General features: G+C 54.9%; 1 protein-coding gene across 1 annotated transcript in view; it reads left to right on the top strand.

Moving 5' to 3' along the window:
• The first annotated feature begins 9,719 nt into the window (after nucleotides 1-9,719).
• Nucleotides 9,720-22,413, top strand: part of GLP1R (glucagon like peptide 1 receptor) — a 35,816-nt gene continuing 23,122 nt past the window's right edge. Inside the window, exons 1-3 of the mRNA XM_046640633.1 lie at nucleotides 9,720-9,967; nucleotides 17,309-17,405; nucleotides 18,316-18,423. Coding sequence (XP_046496589.1) covers nucleotides 9,890-9,967; nucleotides 17,309-17,405; nucleotides 18,316-18,423 — 283 coding nt within the window. The 5' untranslated portion in view covers nucleotides 9,720-9,889. The remainder of the gene's footprint in view (nucleotides 9,968-17,308; nucleotides 17,406-18,315; nucleotides 18,424-22,413) is intronic.

Raw genomic sequence — 22,413 nt, 5'->3', positions numbered from 1 at the left:
GAGTCAGTGAATTCCTAACAGGGAGACTTAGGGAACAGTCTCTTTCCAGAGGTCAGAGCTGTGAGTCTTGGACGTGACGCTGAAGTGGCCTTGACAAAGCTGGCAGAGCTGGTGGCACCTGCCATCAGCAGCAGCTTCCTGGGCATAGGAGCCCAGGGGCAGGGATGAGTCAGGGGGCAGGGATGAGGCACGTTAGCACAGAGCCGCAGTGTTTTGTCACTATGTGGGGTGCGCCGACATCATTCCCCCAGTAGTCCTGCTGCACCAGGATGATGGAGAGCATGGCCACAATGAAGGCCCTGCAGATGGCAGCGGGTACCTCCTTGGGACACTTGACATCCAGACTGACATGACTGCTGTAGTCCCTGATGGCTACAATCTCTTTGACCCTGGTCTGCTTTTGTACAACATGATCTTCAGAACCTTTTCCTCGAGGGGCATTCCCAGAAAAAAGTCAATGATCTCAAACTCCTTGATGGGAAGAGGGAAAGTGATAGATCTCCAGGGATTTGTTCTTCATATCCTGGACTCGGTGACCTGGCTTGATGATGGGGACCCACTCCTTGTCCTCGATTTGCCTCTGTGAGTTCTGGAGCTTCAGCCCAGGTGTTGACCACAGTGGAGACTCCATCCCTGGCTGCTGTTGCCAGAGTTTCCACGGCCTCCCATTCCAGGACCCCCGGGGCCTCCAGCCCCTCCTGCAGTGCCAGCATCATCAGCGTTTGTCTTGGAGAAGTGTTTGCGCATTTTCATACGGCAAAACCGCCATGCTTGGAATTAATTCTGTGAGCCCACTCCCCAGAGGTGCTCCCCCTGAGAGCACCTGGATGGTGGGGGATTGGACATCTGAGCCATTACGTGCTGGGTAGGTTCATCAGCTTTGTTTGCCATCCCGTTTGGCAAATGGGCCAGAAACCGGAGCATCACTGAGTGCATTGGGAGCGAGGGCGTTCAGAACAGGGGAGGAAGTGACTCTTGAGCTGGTCTTGTGAGGGGAAAGAATGAAAGAGACTTGGTCCTCGGAAAATGTCACCTGCGGGGCAAAGCTGCAGGTCTACCTGAGGCCAAGTCTATAGGTCAGATCCCAACAACAAAAGGAGACTCTGAGCTTCCCCAAATGGTAGGCTAGTCACGAATTCTGAAGTGTTGCCGTGTCACTAGTCAGATGGAACTGAGAGAAATGACCAGAGAGGGGAGCAGAAACTTCTTGTCTGCAACCTTGTGGAGGTACAGGAGACATCTGCAGGGTGAGTCCTAGATGGCTGCAGCTGCTTCAAGCCAGATCCTGGGGGTGACCCGTGAGATGCTAGGTGGCCATAGATAACCACTCAGAGAACTAAGCAGCCTGGTGCAGGTTGCTGAGAGGAGTCAGCCCAGAAACTTTCAGATTTTCCCTTCTGTGTTTGTTTTCTACTATTTAGGGGAAGGAAGGAAGTGGGTTACCACATTCCTTTTATACAGAACCGAGGGAGAAGATTTTGTCCAGCCTGTGTCAGTGAGACAGATCCAGAAGGCTCCTGGATGAGAGTCAGGCCGTTGCCAGGAGGTCTTATCTGCCCGCATGCTCATCCTTCTTGCCTTGGGGCACTCTGATGAGTCTTTACAGTGACCTTAACTCAGCCCTGGAGGTGATCCCGACTCCTGAAAGTCAGTAACAGCTTCCTCACCCCGGCTCCAGAACATTCTTTTCAGAGAGAACTTCTGGGGCCCCGCAGGCCCCTCTGCAGAGCGTTTCCTCTCTTCTATGAGGCTTGTAATTGGCTGGTCTGAAGGAAGCTACGAGCTGGGAACAGCTAGGGAGAGTTTCTAAGAAGGATGCCGCTTGCTGGTGGGCCGGTTAGCATGTCAGTCTGAGGACACCTCTTATTTCAGACTCTGGTTGATGTTGGTTTCATTTCTCATTTCGGTCACAGTGGGTTTCTCAGCCATGATGGAGGCGCTGAAAGGCTACGATGAGAAGGCCCGTGTGATGCTTCCTTTTTATTTGATTTCCAAACGTGTGGAATGTGTCATGTTTCCTCTTTCCCTACAGAGCTTTAATTCTGTGAAGGGACAGGTGGGCTCTGTCATAACCACCCCCACCTTCTCTCCAGAGAAAAAGACAGACAGGTGGAGATAACTAGGGTAAGGGATAGAGAGGAGCCAGATGGATAAGAACAAACAGGTTTGTGCCCCAAGCCAGGAGCCACAGCCACAGAGACCCAGAATCCCCTTTCCGATGCTGCCATCCACTGACAAAGGTGAAGGGAGCAAAGGAGGAGGAGATGGGCCCAGAATGAGGAGTCCTATTTACCTAATTGCAGCTACAAAGAGGGGACCTTCAGAAGCCCTCTGCTTGGACTAACTCACTCTGCTCCTAGAATGGCTCAGGGGCACATGCCAGCTGTGTTTGTCAGGGTAGGCTAACTGCAGACACAAACAGCTTCTGAATCTCAGTGGCTTAACACGATACAATCCAGTGCAGGTCAGCAGGAAATTCTGCTCCACACAGTCATTCAGGGACCCAGGCTCCTTCTGTCTTGTGGTTCCACAGTCCCCTGGGGCCTTGGAGTTCTCCACTGGATCATCTGTGTCTAGCTGGTAGATGGAGGAGGAGAGGGTGTGGAGGACTGTGTGGGAGGTTTTATGGGCCAAGCCTGGAGGTGGCCTGTACCAGTTTCCACCACATTCCAATGGCTGCACTAAACACAAGGGAGACCAGGAAATGTGGCCTCAGTGTGTTATGTGTTGAATCACGTCCCCTCCCAAAAAGAGTTCTTGAAGTCCTAACTCTTATTACCTTGGAAAGAGACCTTGTTTGGAAATGGGGTCTTTACAGAGGTAATCAAGTAAAAATAAGGTCACTAATCCAATATGACCAGCACCCTCATACAAAAGAGAAATTTGGACACAGAGAGACATGCACAGAGGGAAGACAACATGAAGACACAGGGAGAATGCCATCTACAAGCCAAGGAACACCTGAGGCCACCAGAAGCTAGGAGAAAGGCCTGGAACAGACTCTCTTTCTCAGCCCTCAGAAGAAACAACCCTGCCGACACCTTGATTCCAGACCCCCAGCCTTCCAGAACCGTGAGACAATACATTTCTGTTGTTTAAGGCCCCTAGTTTGTGGTACTTTGCTATGGCAGCCCCAGGAAACTAACACGTGCTATGTGCCCAGGTTTGGGGAGCAATTCAGCCAGCTCTGCTGCACAATCTTCCTGTCAAAAAGGAGAGAACAGATGCCTCTCAGGGCAACAGCTGCCACCCTGGCTGGTTCTACTGCTCTTACCAAGCCCCTCTCCCGGGTCACCCTCCCTCCCCTGGGTTTTCTCTCACCTTCTCCCCACCTCCGACACCAATCCCTCCCAGGGGAGATGGAGGGAGCCTCTGTCACTTCTGGCTGAAGTCCCCATGCGAAGGAGAGAGAGGAGTTCTGCTGTTCTCACCTCATTTTCTTCTCTTCCTTGTCTAGAGGTGCACCAACCCTGCCAATACCTTTCTAAGCGACCTCAAGCTAATCCCCGACTCTTGTGGGTCTCAGTTTTCTTCCCTGGGAAGAGGGAGTGATCCCATGACTTCTCTCTCAACAAAGGAGTTGGTTTTGAAAACCATGCTGTGACACTTTGGAAATATGGTGTGTTGCATCTGCCCAAGGGAGCAATAATCACTGTAGCTCAAGAGGCTATAAATCCTCCCCAGCTGACTGCCCGGAGCTGGACAGGCCCCAGCACCTGGGAAACCCGGCTGGACTGGTGAGTAGGGGGCAGCAATAGTGGCACCGCACAGGGGGAAGGGCCTCTTTGATCCAGCTGGGCTCCTCTCTCCCCCAGACACTGGCCAGGAAGGGATGTACCGAGCCAGACCCCTGGGCGTTAGCGGCCCTACCTGCTGCCTTGCCGAGACCTGGCACAGCTGGTGCAATGACAGCGGGGAAGATGGAGGGCCGTGGGGAATAATAGTGGTGTTAACGCTGCCATTTACTGAGGACTTCTTTGTGCCAGGTTCTGGGCAAGAGCTGTTTCTGATGTCAAACTGTTCTACAAGGTGGCGACTGTGGGTTACACAGTCGGTGTGCGGGGTCTGGACCGCTTTACATCCGGGCTCTCTTAGGCTATCTTAAGCCATCTTGGGCAAGTTACTTCACTGCTCTGTGCTTCAGAGTCCTCATTTGTAAAATGGAGATCCCACTTCACAACCCAGGGTTGCTCCTGGAAGCGCTGGGTCAGGGACAGAGGGCAGGGTCCAAGAAGAGAAGCAGGAGGTGCGGCAGTGGAGCTCCGGCCCACAAGGGCATCCTCAGTGACACACTCTTTTACCCCTGGGAGCTGCTGGCAGCCAGGTTCTCCTGGCTCCTGCAGAAGGCAGATTCCTGGGCCTACTCTTGTGGTCTCTGCCTTCTCCCAGCAGCAAGTCTTCAGACTCTACTGATGATGACTAGGGTGAGGGCGATGCCGAGCATTAAACGAAGTAACACTCATGGGGCTCCTGGAACAGTGCCTGGCTCAAGGCAAGTGCTCAGTAAATGGTGGCCTTTATTATTGTCCCCATTTTACAGATTGTGAGACCGAGGCTCAGAGATGTTCAGTGAGTGATTGCACTGGATTCGAACCCAAGACTGACAGACTCTAAGATCTGTGTGTAGGTGTGGGTGCATGCTCGTGCGTTTATATTAGGCTAAAAGATGATGGCTCTTTCCTCATCTGGTCTCCCAGAAGAGGGATATGGTCTTGAGCTTCAGAAAAGAAACAAGTCTCTTAGGAACTTGGAGCTTGGAAAGAAACCTGAATTATATGGGCAAGAGACATCTGTCCTTGTTAGCAGTCCTTTCTCCTGTCCCCACTCTCCCCTTCCTCTCTTCTCTCTGTTCCCCGCTTCTTCCTTCTCCCCCTTCCCGCAAGTGAAAGATTCTATCCTGTCCACTAGCCAGGTCTTCCTACTAAGGAGAGGGTTTCCCCCAGGCAGGGACAAAACGGGGGGGTGGGGGAGGTGACCTGCTCTCAGATCTGTCTCCACAGGGACAGGCACTTGCAGTATCTTTTCCTCAGATGCACACATCATTCCCATTTCTGAAGATGATCTGAAAACCAAGTTTTCTTAGTGGAAGCTGAGGGTACCCCACTTTAGGGCCACAGGAGAATCTTCGGGCATGAGGGCAGGGAGCAGGACCCAGGGCTCTGGGTTGTGGAGGAAGGAGCCACAGCAGAGGTGCTCCCGAGACAGGCTGGCAGAGCTGGAGCCTGCACCCTCGGCACTGCCACTGATCCAGCTGCTCATCAGGAGGGCAAGTGGACCTGAGATGAATAACAGCATTGCTCTTTGAGCAACTCACTTTTCATCCCTGAGCCTCAGTCTCCTCAGCTATAAAATGGGTATAACGGTACTTGCTCATAACACTTGAGGAGATCAGGGCCCACTAAGCACTCAGCAGCACCCAGCTCAGAGTGGGAGTCAATAAGTAGCAGCTACTGCTTTCGTTCACGGTTATTATTAGTTTAGCAAATGGTACTCCATCCATTCAAATCTCCGTTCTTAGGGAGCTCATCCTGCCCTCTGTTCTAGGGGGCCTGTCTTAGTCCATTTGAGCTGCCATAACAAAATATCATAGACTTGGTGGCTTATAAACAGCAAACATTTATTTCTCACGCTTCTGGAGGCTGGAAGTCCAAGATCACGGCACCAATAGATTTGGTGTCTGGTGAGAGCCTGCTTCCTAGTTCATTTGTGGCCATTTTCTCTCTGCGGCCTCACATGGTGAAGCGGGGGAGGGAGTTCTCAGGACCTCTCTTCTAAGGGCACCACTGCCGTTTATGAGGGCTCTGTGATCATGACCTAATCACCTCCCAAAGGCCCCATGTCTAAATATCCTCACCTTAGGGGTTAGGATTTCAACATATGAATTTGGTGGCAGTGGGGGGATACAAACATTCAGACCATAGCAGGGCCTGAGCGAGGGGCCCTGCTCACAGCGTGGGAGGGAGGGCTGTGCACCCCAGTACACAGACTGTCCTCTCCCAGCTCATCCTTCTTCTCTTAAGTTTTCGAGCACCTTCAACACTCCAGACACTTCCCTGGACACTTGGATTGATGTATTTCAATTGCAACTAACATTACTGAGCACCATGTACTGGGCCTGTGCTGATGCTGGATATCCAGAGATGAACAAGGACACATCGCTTCCCTCAGGGAGCTCACAGTCTAACGCGGGAAAGTCATAATAAAGACGGTGACAGAACACGGTAAATGCTTCAGTTCATTCCAATTGTTATTTTAAACAAGAGTCACTGACCACCTAGTATGTCCTGAGCACTGCGCTGGGTGCTGTGGGTGCAGAGATGAGTAAAACAAGACCCCTGCCCTCACGGGGCTCAGAGGCCATGGGGAAACCGAGAAACTCACCAGCAAACATTCAAGAAGACTCCAAAGTGCCCAAATGGCCATAAGCACGAGGGACCAGGGCCCTGAGGAATTGGTGGGGAAGACCATGGAAAGCTTGCAGGTGGGGGTGACTCCTTCACTGAGGCTCTGGCGGTGGGCAGAGGTTGGGGAATCCTGGAGGAGAAGCAGGTTTCCGGGAGCCTTCCAGGGCTCTTGCTGCTGACAAGAGCACCCACGCTGCCTTGAAGGGGTGTTGAGGGGAAGGGGTGATGAGAGGTTTCTTAGAGAGGGGCCTGCCTGAGCTGGGTCCTGAAGTATGAGTAGGAGCTCAGGCAAGCAAGGTGGGTGAGGACACTTCAGACAGAGGGGACTGAGTGTGCAAAAGCCAAGAGGTGGGAGGAAGAACTTGCAAGAGGTCTAGTTGGGAGGTAAGCTGGGGGCAGCCCAAGCAGACTCCTTAGATGCTAACGAGTTTTGAGGATTGGGTGATGGGGAACCAACAGATGGGCTCAGGGACGAGGTCAGATAAGGGTTTGAGAAAGCTAATCCTCGAGCACACTGGATAAGGAGGGAAAGAGAGAAGTGAAGTTTAAAAAAAAAGAAGGGAATCAGACCTTGGACCTACTCTGAAAAGTATTTACCTTCCCAGTTGGGGAGACAAAACCTCCCACTCCCAGCCCCTGCAGGCACATCCACGGAAGCAACATCCAGGGAAGCACCTGTGTCAGGTGCAGGATGATACAGCGCCCAGTATCATCCATCATACCCAGAGGCTGAACCAGGAGGGTTTGCGAACAGTGGGCACTTAGGGGGCCAGGGCTGAAATATGGTGCGCTGGCCCTCTCGGAGCCTTGGCCTAAAGAGAAGGAAACAGCCACAACCCAGGGCTGTACATCCTGAGATGAGAGGTAGCGTCACAGCAAACTCAGAGGCTTGGACCCCAAGGTGTTAAAAGGAGAGGTTGAATAATCTGCTACCCAAATGTGTCTGGGCTCAGGAGGCCGGCCTCTGTCCCTGGATACTTTCATATGCTCAGACTTCAGCTGGGCTCTCCCAGAAGCAGACCCTGAGGCAAAGATTTAAGGACAAGTAGTTTATCTTTATTTGAGAGGTGCCCCCAGGAGGCACTAGTCCCCTACTGTTGGCAAGTGAGACAGGCCAGGGGAGGAAGCCAACACTGGGAGCATTATTGAGCAGGTTACCACTGCGGAAGGCTGGGGCTCCATTGCAGTGGGACCTCTGGGACACTGGTCCACACCTCTGAGTTGTCTGACACAGGGAGTGAGGAGCTGGGGTATTTATCCATCCACTCCTGTCCACCTATGCTTGAGAGTTGCTCCTAGGGGTGCCTCCCCTGCCCTGGCTGGACGTAAAAGTCTCCTCCTGGTCAGAGACAGCCCTGGCAGAGAGAAAGTAGTCTTTTAATTACTGAGGGCGCGACTTCAACAGCATCTGCTTATCACAACAGTGCTCATCAGGATTGTAATTGTAATGTCAATGGCTCCAATAATTGTTTGTTTAATGTCTCTCTCCTGCATTAGAAAACAATCTTCCTGAGGACAGGGACAACATCACCACTTTATTCCCAGGACCTAGTTCGGTGTCCAGCACAGGCAGGTGTTCAATAGATATGTATTGAATAAATGTAATCTGGAGGTTGATAAATTCATGGGAAAGTCCCAGTTCTGTCTGAATACTTTCTCTAGCCTCTTATCCTGTTCTCTCCTCTCCACCTCTCCCCAGCCCCCAAACCTTGTATAGCAGAGCCTGCAAGTTGTTTCTCTATATCTGTATCTATATCCACATATTTTGCCTTCTTCTAGAGTAATAAAAGCCCTAACATTTAACCTTGCCAGTGACTGCCTGGAATAAAGGGTACTTTTCTCAGCCTCCTTTACAGCTAGAGGCAAGTGCCCAAATGTTGAAGTTCTGACCAATGGGTGTGGAACTGACAACTGCCACTTTCAGGATGTGTCCTGGTGGTGATGGTACACCCATCTTCTTCCTTTTCCTCCTTCCTGCTGGCTGGAATTTGGATATCATGGCCCCATCTGAAGCAGCCACCTTGGATCATTCGGTGGAAGGCTTGGGCCATGAGAATGGTGGATGTTAGAAGAACTGGGATCCTAATGATCAGGGAGCTACCGCTGTAGCCCTGGGCTGAACCTTTGGCCTTGCTTCACAGGAGAGAGCCCTCGGTTATGCCATTGTTATTTGGGGTTTCTGTCACAAGCAGCTGAACAAGCTAATCCCCAGTGGCACAGGGAAGGTGACTACAGACTGATGTCTGGGCAGGGGAGGGAATAAATGACTCCCAGGTAGTCCTCCCACTGTCTATCTCCTTCCACCTTCTCACTTCCCCTCCTCAACCTTCCTTGGGGCTTTGAGAAGTGTTGTTCTCTCCCTGAGGAACAGCTGCTCTCACAGACTCCCTTCTCTTTGGAATGGTCCAGACATGCCCCTTGGGGGATCCAGGGCTGAATGGTTGCTGCCCCCCTTCCCAACTGTGACATCTAAGTTCTGTGATGGGCGAGTAATCCCCTTTTCCCACCCCCACTCCTCAAGGGCATTAGGGAAGATAAAGTCAGTGTCCTCTTGGCACTCTCTGCCACAGCCAGGGTGCAGAAAGGGAACCTGAGGGTGGCCTGGCATCCCCTGCCCCACACTGTTTGCAGGTGGGAGTGGATACAAAGGCAGGTAAGATACAGAGTGCCCACAAAGTAGGGAGACAAAGATCCAGGAAGCACAGGGAACAGCTTGGGCACACGTCATCACAAGGACACATGGGTTCTAAGAGCCCAGTGATTCAGAGCAAGGGCCGCGGGGGCTGCCGCAATGGGGCAACCTCTAGACCTTCCCCGGCTCTGGGCTCCACTGATTCATTTGTCATTGTCTCCCCACTCCTGCCCCCAACCTTGGCTGTCCCAGGGCTGCCTTCGGGACAGAGCCCAGGAAGGAGGAGAGGACTTGGGAAGGGGGTAACCCTGCCGGGTGGATCTTTCTTACTACACTCGCAGCTCTTGGGGTTACACTCTCCGGGAGGGGTCTAACGGGCAGTATGACCTTGGACGAGTCCTATGCGCTCCTCCAGCCTCAGTTTCCTTCGGATTACCCTGAGTAGGTGGCAGTGGATTGGCTTTCCTCGGCCGGGGGAACCTGGGAGGAGCTTTGGGGTGCAGGGGTGGGGGGGCGGTGGGGGGGGGGGGTGGGGGTGGGGGCGGGCCAAGCGCCCCGGCGGCGCTCAGAGCGGTCGGCCCGGCTCCTGCGCTTCCTGAGTCCGCGCGGCGCCCGCCCGGAGCGCGGGGCCCGGCACCTCCCGGCCCGGGACGGGCTGAGGGCGCGGCGGGGCGGCCCGGCGGCCTCCGACGGCCGGGGCGGAAGACCCGGGACCCCGCCCGGCCCCTCCCGCTGGCGGAGCGGCTCCGCGCCGGCTCCTCCCCCGGCGCCCGGCGCCCGCCACCCGCCCGGGATTCGTCGCCGCGCGCGGTTCCGCAGGTGGCAGCGATGGCCCAGTGCTGAGCGCCCCGCCATGGCCGGCGCCCCCGGCCCGCTCCGCCTGGCGCTCCTGCTGCTCGGGGCGGTGGGCAGGGCCGGCCCCCGCCCCCAGGTGAGACCCGCGGACCCCGGGGAAGCGGGAGGCAGGGGGCGCGGCGGGCGGCGGGCGCAGGGTCCTGGCAGGGGCGGCCGGGACTTGAGCGAAACTCCGCGGCCGCAGGCGGAGGGAACCGAAAGCCTCGGGGGAGTAAGGACTGGAGAGTTGGGCGCCCTGGGCTGGGTGGCCGAGCTGGGGGCTTGGACGGCGGACCACTCTCCCGGCCCCGGCGAGGCGCCCGCTTCCCCGCCGCCGGGGCCCCACTCCCGGGCATCGGCTGCCCCGCGGCCGCCGTGCGCGGACTTGTGCGCCGCAGCTCTCTCCCCAGACCACTTTCCCAACTCCTTCTCCTCCGATAGCTGGGTCTGCGGCCCCGGGACAGCCCGCGACTCGCCCCCTCCCCGACCTCACTTCTCCCACTGCGCCCGGACCCCTTCCCCGCAGTGCCAACCCCCTCAACCCGCCCTCTTGGTCAAAGACCCTGAGAAGGCTCTGGGAGGGCGAAGAGGGCCGGGGGGTGGACACCCAGCTCCATTCCCCGCTCCCAAGCCCCCCAGCACAGCCTTTGAGTCATAGCCCTAGAGACCCTGCGGTGGCAGCTTGTTGTCCTTCCTTGTGACCTCCCAGATGGAACTTGAGTGCCCCCCTCCCCCCAGCCCCTGCAGCAAACATGCAGGAGGCTCCCTGCTCCTCTAGAAGCAGCCAGGCCCCCCTCACACACTCTCACCTGACCCCCCATTCCGACCCCCGCAGGTTGACAACACATACCAGGGTGTGTACTGGGACACACAGGGGCAGCCTGGCCACCTTGGTGCCCTCAGAGAACTGACTGCAGGTGGACCCCTGCAGCCCTCACTGTGGTCCTCCTGTCTTTCCTGCCCCAGGCTTGCAGGCTGGGGGCTGTGGTTGGCATGTTTTGGAGAGGGCAATTGTCCAAAGATGCTGTGAGATGCTTGAGCAGAGAGGAGGCACAGGCTGTGGTGGACTGTCCTGTGTCAGGGAATCGTGTCCTCCCATTGCCTCCCACTCCTACCCCCAGACCTAAAGAACCAAGAGCTTTGGGCAGTGGGCCTGTGCAGGCCTTGAAATTTGTCCCAGGCGGCAGGTTGAGGGGCTTGTTGAGGGCCCACTTTACCCCTGGCTGAGAACCCAGATATGGACAGATGTGCCTCCCAGCTAAGGTGCTAGCCCATTTTCAGCCCCTAAATTCTTTTCTGGACTCATTCTCTCCCTCTCCTTGTCCCTCAGTCCAGCTACTGCCCCTAGCCCCAGGGCACACCCTCCCTGCCATGGCACCTTCCCCCAACACCCCAGCCAGGCCTCTGCCTCCCTGGTGTGGTTGGGATCTTTCAGGAGCCAGGACTGCAGACCCATTATGTGCTTCTCTGTCACCTTTACCTCCTCCAGGCTGGGATGGGGTGGGGGTGGAAGGCTCTGCTCCCTGGTCCCATCCTGCTCCAGGCCAAGTTTGCAGACCCCGTTTGGATTAAGGGAAGAGAGGAAGGGGAAGTAGAAAGGTTCTGGAAGCTGCCCATCTTCTCCCCAGAGTTCTCTCTCCCAGAGGTGTTGGGTGTCTTGAACCTGCCCTTTCTTCGATCCCCCTTATTTCTTAGCCTGGGTCTGAGACAACAGCTGAATGTCCTGGGGCCATAACAGGCCTGGGGTGGGAGAGCAGGGCAGCAGGAGGAGACAGACTGTGAGCAGGGAGGGTGGAGCTTTGGGAGATGCTCTTCTTGGGGGGCCCTGAGCATCCCTGGCTGCCGCAGAGACCTGAGCAACAGGGCCTTTGAGGTTAGACTGCAATAATTGTGACACAACTTGTGTCCGTGTATAAGACTCTAAAAAATGGTGGATTTTGCGTTCTACTTTCTGTTCATGAGGTTGCAAGACTAGAGTTACTCCCTCCATGTCATTGATAGGAGGACAAAAGCTCTGAAAAAGAGAGTTCTCTGTGTAAGGTCACCCAGCATTTCAGGAACAGAGAGGAGAAAGGGGCTCAGGGCTGGGCTGGTGCCCAATACCCGCTTACCCAGAGGGACTGAAGGAAGAGCACAGAGTGAGCTGTCCTCCAGCAGGTCTGGCCAGGCTGGAAGCCACTTCTCTGCAGGCAAGAAGATGGCTGAACTGACCTCTGAAGAAGGGGACCTAGATTTCATTGTTGCTGGGAAGGACCATCCCCTCCCCTCTTCCCTACCTCCCCAAGAATCCTGTGAGGGAGCTGTCTACCGAGGAGACAAGCCTTTGACACCTCAGTTTAGAACAAGACAAAGCTCGGTTCAAGTATCAGTTCTGCTATTAGCTGGTGATCTTGGGTGGGACACCCAAGACCATCCCAAGCCTCAGTTTCCTCATCTGTAAACAGGGATCACAAGCTCTATCACGTGGGGTTTTGGAGAGGACTGAGACACTGGCACCCTGAAGCGACAGCTTTAGTCACTGGGGAATCCTGGAAGCCTTCTCCAGGCTGCAGAACAGGGCTCGGAGAGGGGTCGTTGGTCGCCCCGTGCCTCCGCACTCTCGGGAAGGGTGGCTGGAGGCCAGGTGTGTAGCCATCGGCATGTACTTCGTCGTGAGCTGGGCTCCCTCCTGGACATGGACCCCGGGTGGGGGCCGGGGCAGGAGCAACCAAGAAACCCCATCCGAGGCTGCCCTCGGATGCCTGGTGCTGAGGAAAAACAGGCTCTACCTTAGCTGCAGCCTGCCCCTGGGCAGATTCCTCTGTGTGTGTGTGATGGAGAGATACAGAGATGCAGAGATAGAGACAGAGACAGGAAGAGAGAGACAGACCTGGGGGGATGGCGGGGGCCTCTATGAGCCCCTGTTTCTCTGTATTTGTACGTGACACTGTGTGTGACAGTCTGTCTGTGTGGGAGTCATTTGTGTGAAACATCTCAGCATGTAGTTGTGTGTCTGACAGTGTATATGTGTTTGTGCCCCCGTGTGAGATAGTGTGTCTATGGAAAGATCCATGTGTGTGTGTGTGAGACACCTTAGTGTGTGAACAGATGTCTGCCAGTATGTGTCCGTGTGTGGGTGAGACAGAGTGTGCTTGTGACAGAACATGTGGCTCTTTCTCTGTACGTGTGTGTATGACAGTGTGAGCTGCATATATGTCAGTCAAGGGGTCCGAGTGTGATGTGCGCATCGAGGGGCAATGTCTCAGCATGTGAGTCCGTGCCTGACAGTCTGTGTGTTTGTGCATGTGAGAGAGACGCTCTGTGTCAGTGTGTCAGTATGTAAGAATGTACTGGATGGTGTGTGTGATACTGTGTGTGACAGTGTATCCGTGTGAGCATTCTTATGCATGTGGGCATGTGTGTACTGTTTTCCTTGCCCTGCCCTTCTGCTCAGATATTTAAAACCCTTAAGAGAAAAAAAAGGAGTCAAAGAGCCAGGGATCGGGCTGCCCCACCCCTGCAGGGCTCCAGGGCCAGCTGGGATGCTTTGAGCTCTGGGAAGAGGGCAGAGGGGGAGGATGCTAGTGGTCCTGGGAGGAGCCGCTGGGGAAGGTGAGGGGCTGCACCAGGCTGGGGGGTCCCGGGAGTTGTCCTGGAGCCCTCTTTCTCCTTTGGGGATGCCCTTTTCAGTTTTTCCCACCTCAGTGGGCCGGAGAGGCCAAGGTCTTGAGAGCGACCACTCTATGTCGTTTTCCTTTTAATACTGCCCACTTGTGCAGGGCTTGATGATTCGTGAAGATTTTCACCTGCTTTATCTTGCTGGATCTGTACAGTAACTCTTTGAGAAGGATGATATGCCTATTTTACAGATGAGGAAGCTGACACCCCAAAAGATTACAGTGTGTCCCATCGGTCCCACAGGACCAGACAGAACTGGCATTTAAACCAAGGACTCGTGACTCTCTGTCCAGTGCTCTCTCTCCTGCACACCACTCTCTCCTGGCATCCTCTTTCTCACCTCCTGCTTCCTCCCCAGACTCCTGAGTCTGCCCCCTCCTTATTGTAAGCTCCACCCTGGGTGTTGTCCCCATTTGCCTTCATCCCACTCAGAAAGCTCCCATGAAGCCTGGCAAGTCCCGATTCTCAAACCTGCCAGCTTGCCCTCACCCTCGTCCCTCAGGCCCCCTGCAGCTGCCCTGTTCTCTGGGCCAGCTCTGCTGCCCTGTGAGGGGCAGGGGCATCGCCACTGTGTCCTCTCCACCACCCAGCACCCCCAGCTCCACCTCTCCAGGCTTGCTTCAGGGAGAAATGTCACAGGAGGATGAAATGGGGCGGGGGTTGGTGGACAGGGCCCTGCCCCTCCTCACAGTTCCCTGCCCATGGGCATGGAGTCCCGAGTGTCCCCTCTTGGCTTTGCCACTGGCTCTGGTTGCTGCTGGAAGATGTCACCAATTGAGCAGAATGATTGGTCCTTGGGTATGAAAATATGTTCATTTCCTCCTTCTGGGACTTTGTTGATCCTAGAAGTGTGAGAGGGGGGAGGGGCCCAGATTCCCCAGGAAGCCAGGCTGCCCGGTGGTGGTCCACTCTGCCAGCAGAAATCCTGAGAACCGCTGCCAGTGTCTGTGCGTTTTCCACGTGCCAGGGGCCGTCCTAAGCATTAACTCACTTAATCCTCACAACAATCCTGGAGGGGTCGGGACTCTTATTATTCCCATTTGGCAACATGTGTAGGCTGAGGCTAGGGGTTAAAATGCTTCTACAACATCACAAGCTTTATGGGGGAGCCAGGATCAGGCCCTGATCTGAGCCTAAAGCCAGGGCTGTTCACCCTCCCCTGTGTCACCTGGGCACCGCTGCACTGGGTGGGTCCCAGCCTTGTCCCAGACTGGAGCCTCACATCTGTCCCAGGTTGTGCTCTCTCCCTGGCCCAGAAAATCCTCCTGGACATCAGCTCAAGGCTTTCCTCTGCTTGCCGGAGGATGACTGTCCCCACCTCTGCACCTTTGTCCCTGCTGGGCCTTCCTGCTGAAATGCCCACCCTCCAACCTTGCCAGTACAGTCTTGGCACCCCCAACTCCCACTTCACCGGAGCTCAGTCTGCAGGGTCCTCCTGCTTTGCATTGACGCTGAGCCCTGCGCCGAGCACTTTCACCCACGGCCTTCTCTGTTAGGTCCTGCAAAGCGTTTGACTCCACCTCACCCCCAAGTAGTCTAGGGACTCTTTCAGGCCAGGGCTCTGTCCTTTATCGTTGGGTTTCCTATGTCCACCCAAACCCCCTGAGCACCCAGAGCCTGGCACAAGGCGTGGCTTCCATAAACACCAGGTCGGGGGAGACCAGAGGTGTGACTAGTTTGTGCTGTGTGTGTTGCTGTGAGGATGAGCACATATGGGAGACCCTGCACTGGTGCAGGAAGAAGGCAGAGGACCCCTATTGTCAGGAAGCTCTCTATGTAAGGGGAGACACAGCGCCTCCCTCAGGGAGCCCCAGTCTGAAGGAGACACAGCCTGTCTCAGACATCTGAGAGAGACACAGCCCCGTCTTCGGGGAGCCCCGGTCTGAAGATAGTTTTGTGTTTGAGGGTCCTCAGGGCAGGTGACAGGGCTGCCTTTGTCTTGAAGCTCTCTGAGGAGTTGGTGGCCAGGCTGGCTTCCTGGTGGTGTCCTTAGCCTTTAACCCCACCCCAACCCCCACCTTGAGACTTCTGGTTTCCATGGGCTTTCTTGTCACCACTCCCCACCCCAAACATACCTTCTGCTTGGTCCTGTTCCCAGCAGCGACCTTGCTTCCTGCCTGCTCTCCTCCTAGAAAAAGATCAATGGGCCTTTCTGCCTGGTCCCTCCACCCTCCTACCACCAGCAGTTGCTGCTTTTAGGGGCAGGGAGGAGAAGGAAAAAGGGTGGGGGTCCCCCAGGACCAGCTCTAGTAAGAGCTGTGCCGAGCACTCAGTTGTAACTAAACTCATGGCACTGCTTTTGCTGTCGTTGTGGTTGATTCCTTCTTCTTTTATTTATTTATTCATCTTTTAAACAAATACACTTGACCTTTGCGGAAAAGCTCAGTCCTTCAGGTAGGCCCACCTGCAGCCTCAGCACACCTACTCCAACAATGTGGCTGGGGCTCAGGCAAACTTGGTCCCCTCCCTGGGGCTTCCTCTGCAGCCGGGGATGAGCACATGACAACCCGTGTCTTTATGGGAAGTGTCTTATAAACCAGGACTCAGCTTAAACCAGGGCAGGATTACCCAGAAACCAGATCCAGCGTGTGCTCAGGGCACTGCCGTCAAAGGTGCAAGCTTCCAAAATGAAGCTATTTTAATTTCAGCACACATGTAGTTTTGTGACTTCAGAAAGTGAAATTTTGTTTTAAATTATGTATAGGCCGTAAATTTTATACAAGGAGCTCCCTGGTCATTCCAGCATCTGCAGCCTCTAAATGAGGAATATTTATACTCTTTGGCCTATTCAGGAAAAAGCACAAATAAAAAGAAACCTAGTCCCAAGACATATCTAAAGGATGTACACAAAAATGTTCGGAAGGGACAATTCTCACTCGAGTGGGTCTGTTTGGGTCTCTGTGCTAAAAAGCCAGTTCTGTTACCTTACCTGAAAATTGAGGTTCATCTCTCCCTACTCACAGATGGGAGACCCCTCCCATCGCAGGCCTGATCTCCATTTTCTGGAACTTTCCTGACCCCTTCACCCCATGTCCTCAGGACCCCTCCTTCTCCAGTTGATAGAAGCTGAGCTGAACATTTGATCTGAGTTTTATGTTGGAAGGGGACACTTGGGGGTTGTGTAGTCTCCAAGGTAACATGCTTGCATTTTGCTGGGGGGATGCTAATGGCATAGTATTACCAGGTTCTGTGGCGCTGAATCCCACCACGCCCCAGGCCCTCCAATGCTCCATCACAGGCACTGATCTGGGGGACTCTGGGTCCTAGCCTTAGCTCTGCTCCTTGGCGTGCTGTGGGACCTTGACTGAGTCCCTCTTCCACTCTGGGCCTGCATGTCCCCTTCTAGTTGAGGAAGTGCGACAGCCTCATAGGCAGGCTGACTGGGCACTGGAAAGGAACACGTGGCAATAATGAAGCCAGTGGGCCCTCAGGAACTCTCTCTTCTAGGTGAGGTCAGATGACACCTGAATGAGATACACACTCTCCCCTCCCCCCTCACCCACTCACCCCCAACAGCATCCATTCAGTAGACATTTGCTGGGCACTTACTAGACATCAAGCTGTGCACTGGTCCCCTGGGAGGGATAAAGACATCAAAACATCCACCTGGAGCCCCGCTGTGGTGCTGAGCTGTTCTCTCCCACTGTCAGAGATGGCCAGTGCCTGGTGGAGTTTGGGGATCTGAGATCCCCTGGAGATCAAGAAACCAAAAGGTAGAGGGACATGGGTAGACAAGGGACTGGCTGGACCCACGGGGCCCTCATTTCTGCCCTCCTTCCAGGGTGCCACTGTGTCCTTCTCAGAGACACTGCAGAAATGGTGGGAATACCGACGCCAGTGCCAGCGCTTCCTGATGGAGACTCCACCCCCAGCCACAGGTGAGTCCAGGTGGGGCCCTCACCCAACCACCTCCTGGAGGCTTTGAAGGGCCCCAAGGTTGGGCATCATTTGTCCCTCTAGGATGCCACATCTGTCCTATGCTTCCATCCCTTTGTCCATTCTGTTCCTTCACCCAAATGCCTTCCTGCCCCCTTTCCAACTACCGAAAATTCGCAGGATCTTCAAAGTCCAGCGGGAGTACCACCTCCTCTGTAAATCTTCCCCAAGGAATGAGGTGGTCTTTGGCTCTTGCCCATTGGCTCTGCAGTCAGCCTTGGGGTGCTGTCTCATTGTGGCCTTATTCCCCCTCGTCCCCAGCTGGGCCCCTCAGAAGCAGGGACCTGGGCTTTCCATTCTCCATCTTCCTGAGCACTTTCCAGCCTGTGCAGGGGCTGGAGCCCCAACCAACGTATTTACAGGAATAAATGTTTTGGGGGAGTTTGTGGGGTTGTTTAAAGAGCACAGGATTGGAGCCAGATAGGCCTGGGTTCAAGTCCTGGCCCTGCAATCATAACACAGTGACATCAGTAAGGTTCCTTCAGCCTCGTGAGCTCCATTTCCCCCGCATCTGCGATGTCTAATTTAAGACTAGGCCTCTAGGGATCGTGTGCGGAGCACACACTTACTATGCTCAGGAATCTACGTCACATACACTGTTTACCCCCACAAAGCCCTGTGGGTTCGGGATTACCCCATTTTACAGGTGAGGAGACAGAGACAGTTACTTGCTGAAGGTCCCACTGCTGATAAGTGGCCGAGTCCCCTTGCTTGGTACCTGCCGGGTAGGGAAAGTGCTTGGCACATAGAAAGCACACGGCTGAGGCTTCTGCCCTGCCAGCCCTGGAGTGCGGAGGGGAGGGGAAGTGCCATGGCCAGGCCAGGACTCGGAGACTGTTCCCCCTGCACCAGGCCTGTTCTGCAACCGGACCTTCGACGAGTATGCCTGCTGGCCAGACGGGCTGCCGGGCTCCCTCGTGAACGTCAGCTGCCCCTGGTACCTGCCCTGGGCCAGTAACGGTGAGTCCCCTCCCCACTCCACAGACCACCCTTCCCCTCCGTATCCAGGAGGCCTGGGGTGGGGTGTGGAGTAGCAGGGCACTGCTGTCTTTCCCTGAGACACAGCCCTCTCCATCCCAGAAGGTCCTTAGGCCTCCTAATGGGCAGTCTGCCTGTCTTTTATTATGGAAGGGGAGTCGGGGGTATTGGTGTAACTGGGTCTGAGGCCTGTGCTGGCAGATGCAGGGGAGGTGAGGTCTGACTTAAGAGAGAAATGTGAGCCCCCCTCCCATCCAGTAATCAGGAAAGTAGCCAGATCCTGGGGGTTGGGGGGGGGGGGTTACCCAGAGCATCATTACTCTGATGTATGTGTATGATGTATGTATGTATGTATGACGTGTGTGCGTGATGTGTGAATGTATGATGTATGTATGTACAACGTTAGTTTGTGGCTGCCGCCTACCAGGTAGTGGCACCTAGCCACCTCCTGACTCTTTAGGGGTTCACTGATCAGATGAGCCCAGATGGGAACAGTGATCAGGGCATTGGTGGGGTTGTCCCTCAGGCCCTCCCCAGCTCACTCCTGCCTGCAGGGGACACCCGGCGCTGGGAAGGGTATGACTGGGTAAGTGAGAAGGTCATTGGAGTAAGAGACCTACAGAGGTTGCAGCGGGAGATCTGACTGTGTGGGTAGTTAAGGCGTCGCCCCCGCCCCCCCCACTACCCCCCATCTATCCCAGGCTCACAGGAGACCTGCATCTTAGCCTCTAGGAGCTCACAGTCTCAATAAGAGGAGAAAAGACACTCTCTTATAATAATAATAACAACTCATGTATAGTGCATACCTACTCTGTGCTAAGTCCTTCCCTAAAGGCAGGGTTTTCATTTAATCTTTACAAGTGCCCCATGGATATGCTTTTTAGACAAATGAAGAAACTGAGGCCCCAGAAAGTTTCTCACTCACTCCAGATAACGTGGTAAATGGCAGAGCCAGGGTTTGAACCCAAGCTCTTGACCACTCTGCCTTGAAGGGGCCTGAGACCAAGCAGAAACCAGCCCAGAAGCAAGTGAGAGAGTGAGGTCGTACTATGGGAAGCCAGCAGTCTTCCTGGAGGAGGCAGCCCCTGAGGGGAACATCAAGGCCCCTGGCAGGTCCTGGCGTGAGCAGACAGGACTCCTCAGGACACTCTCTCCTCCGCTCTCCCAATACACCCGCCTCTCTCCAAGGTGCGCAGGGAGAGCCCGGCCCTGGAAAGAGGCGGGCACCTGGGTAAGACACATGGGGGATTAGTGGCCCCTCACATGGCACTTCTGTGGCCCATTGTAAAACACTTTACATGTGTCCCCTCAATCAGTCCTCACAACAATCCTGTGGGACAAGGACTTTCATTGTCCTCCCATTTTGCAGAGGAGGAGACTGGGGCACTGAGATGCTAAGTGCCTTTTCCAAGCTCACACATGTAGTAAGTAGCAGACCCAGGAATCCTTCCAGGGGTCTGCTTTAGTCAGTGTGTTTAATTGCTATATTGGACTTCCTTAAGTGTGCGTGTGCGTGTGTGTGGGGGAGCACCTGTGTGTGGCCCTGGGCATGGAGACAGGTGAGTGGCCTGGGCCTCTGCTGGCTGGGCACACCCCTGGGGAGGGCAGTGAGCTGCCTGCCCTCTCCCTATAGACGAAAAAGTTGAGCCCTACAATCTAATGGTTCTGTTTGCCGATGTTCTGAGTGGCTGTGTGATGAGCAAGTTCCCTCTCTGCCTCAGCATGCTTTATCCCGTGGAGATGGGGTAACACCAGGTGATGGGGGTGTTGGGAGGGTTGCAGGTCCTTGAAAAATGGTAGCTGTTAATTTTTTCCAACCACCCTACATACCTCCTCCACCTCTTGCAGTACACATACTTTCTCTGCCTCCCAAAGGTTTGGGACTGGCTGCTTGGCCAGCCTGGGCTGGGTCTCTAGACCCCAGGGAGCCGGGCGCAGGACAGGGCCCATCACTCAGCACCAAGCCGCCCCCAGCTCTGCCTGCTGCTCGCGGCTCCATCCATCACCTTTAATTTTATTTGAGCAGGAAATAGGTCCTGGTGGTGCCCGTTTATGAGCGAACACAGTTTTATTGCTTTCTCTATGAAGATAACGGCCACTGCACAGGCCCCCTGCCAGCCTCCGCTCCCCTCCCCGGACTCACCAGGCTAATTCACTCCTTTCTGATACCTGGAATCACCGACTCTGCCTCCCTCCCCGCTCTCCGTGAGCTAGGGACCCACAGAGTCACCCACCGCAGGATCCCATAGCATAATTGCTGTCTCTGGCCTGTCCTGATTGTCCCCTTGCCAAAGGCTGGCACTGGGGGCTTCTCTGACCCTCACCCAGCACAAGTGGGAGCAGGAACTTTCTTCTGGAGTTCTGGAGCTTTCTTGGGTTGATCAAGGGAGTAGCCTGTGGAGAAACTTCATAGTGTGAATTAGGGGTGGGGAGAAGGAAGCAGGGTGTCTCAGGCAGGGTCCTGGCAGAAAACACACCCAGCTGGGAATTGGAAGAGATTTTAATGGAGAGGCCACTTACAGAGGCTGGGCAGCTTAAGGGGCCAGTAAGGCATGTAAAGTACCAAGGAGCACAGCAGTGGGAAGCTTTAGCATCCCTAGACCTGCGTGGAGCAGGAAAGGGGCTATGGGGCCCCCAGGAGAGCTGGAGGTCATGGTGACAGAGAGGCAACTCAGCAGCTGTGGCCACAGAGAGGCAAAGCCAACTGCCAGAACCTCAGAATCAAGGCAGGAAGGGAGCAAGGGAGAAATACCCCAGCCTCTCTCTCCTTCCGCCCTCCTACTTTCTTCCTGTGCCTCCCATTGGCCAAATGCAGGAGAGGGCAGGGAGCCCAGGTGATGCTGTCCCCAGGGCAGCCTTCTGGGTGCAGAGCAGGGCAGAGGAATGAGCAACCAGAGAAAGAATTGTTTCCCACAGTAAGAGGGCACTGAGTGAGGTCTGTGTCAGGAGCCAGGGATGCCAATGAGACCTTAGGGGTGTGTGAGTGTATGTGTGTTGTGCTGAAGGGGTGTCCCCTCACCACGGGGCTGAAGAGGTCAGCTCAGTGGCTCAAAAAGTGGTGCTAAGGGAAGTCAGAGCCACCTCTTCTGCCCGGGGTGTGGCATCAGGAAGGCTTTTGGAGAGAGGTGACATCGAGGCCAGGCCTGAAAGAACAGGCAGATGGAGAGGGGGGAGGGAGGGTCCTCCAGGGAGGGAGGACATGCAGGCAACCCCTTGGAGACGGGCCAGGCCTCAGAGCTACACAATGTCCCAGGGAAGCCAGCCGAGCCCTCAAATTCGGACCCCTCTCATGCAGAATTTGGGACTCCAGCTTGCGCAGAGAGGGCAGGAGCAGATGAGTCCAGGAAGGCAGGTTTTCAAAGGAGATGCCTCGTGTCAACAAGATTCTCTGTAAACCTGAAGGCTGGAGAGGCTTCAGAGAGCCGGCTGCCGCCTGAGGGCCCTCCAGCAGGCTGGTTTACCCACAAACAGCTGATCTGCTCGCTACAAATCATTCCGGTCTCATTAGCTGCACCCCCTCCTGGTCTCTACCTGTTTTGTTAGCTTAGTTCTAATTATATGAGAGTCATAAAATGCTTTTAAAATAGCCCATAACTCACAATTCTTGGAAACTCTGACAGGTGCCTCCCTTGAGTAATGTTGAGCCAGGAGCTTTCACAGCAGGCCGGGGTTGCCAAAGGGAGATAGAGGCCTGCGCGTGGCCCCGGAGGACTTCTGGCTGAGGTGGTGTCCTCAGCTCCAGCCACAGCCTCAGGGAAAGAGTGCCTTTTCGAGAAACTGGGGTGGGGCAGCAGCAGGGCTTCCATTGTGACAGTAGTTTGAAGGCCTACTATGCACCAGGCGCTACACGCGCTTTTTTTCCTAATCCTCACACCGTAGACCTGGGAAGTCATATTGTTCCCATTTTACAGATGAAGAGACTGAGACCTGGGGAGATCTGCCTAAGGTCCCATAGCAGATTGAGGGCAGAAT

Source organism: Equus quagga, chromosome 15, assembly GCF_021613505.1.
Source record: "Equus quagga isolate Etosha38 chromosome 15, UCLA_HA_Equagga_1.0, whole genome shotgun sequence".
NCBI lineage: Eukaryota > Metazoa > Chordata > Mammalia > Perissodactyla > Equidae > Equus > Equus quagga.
This window is presented reverse-complemented; position numbering and strand designations above follow the sequence as displayed.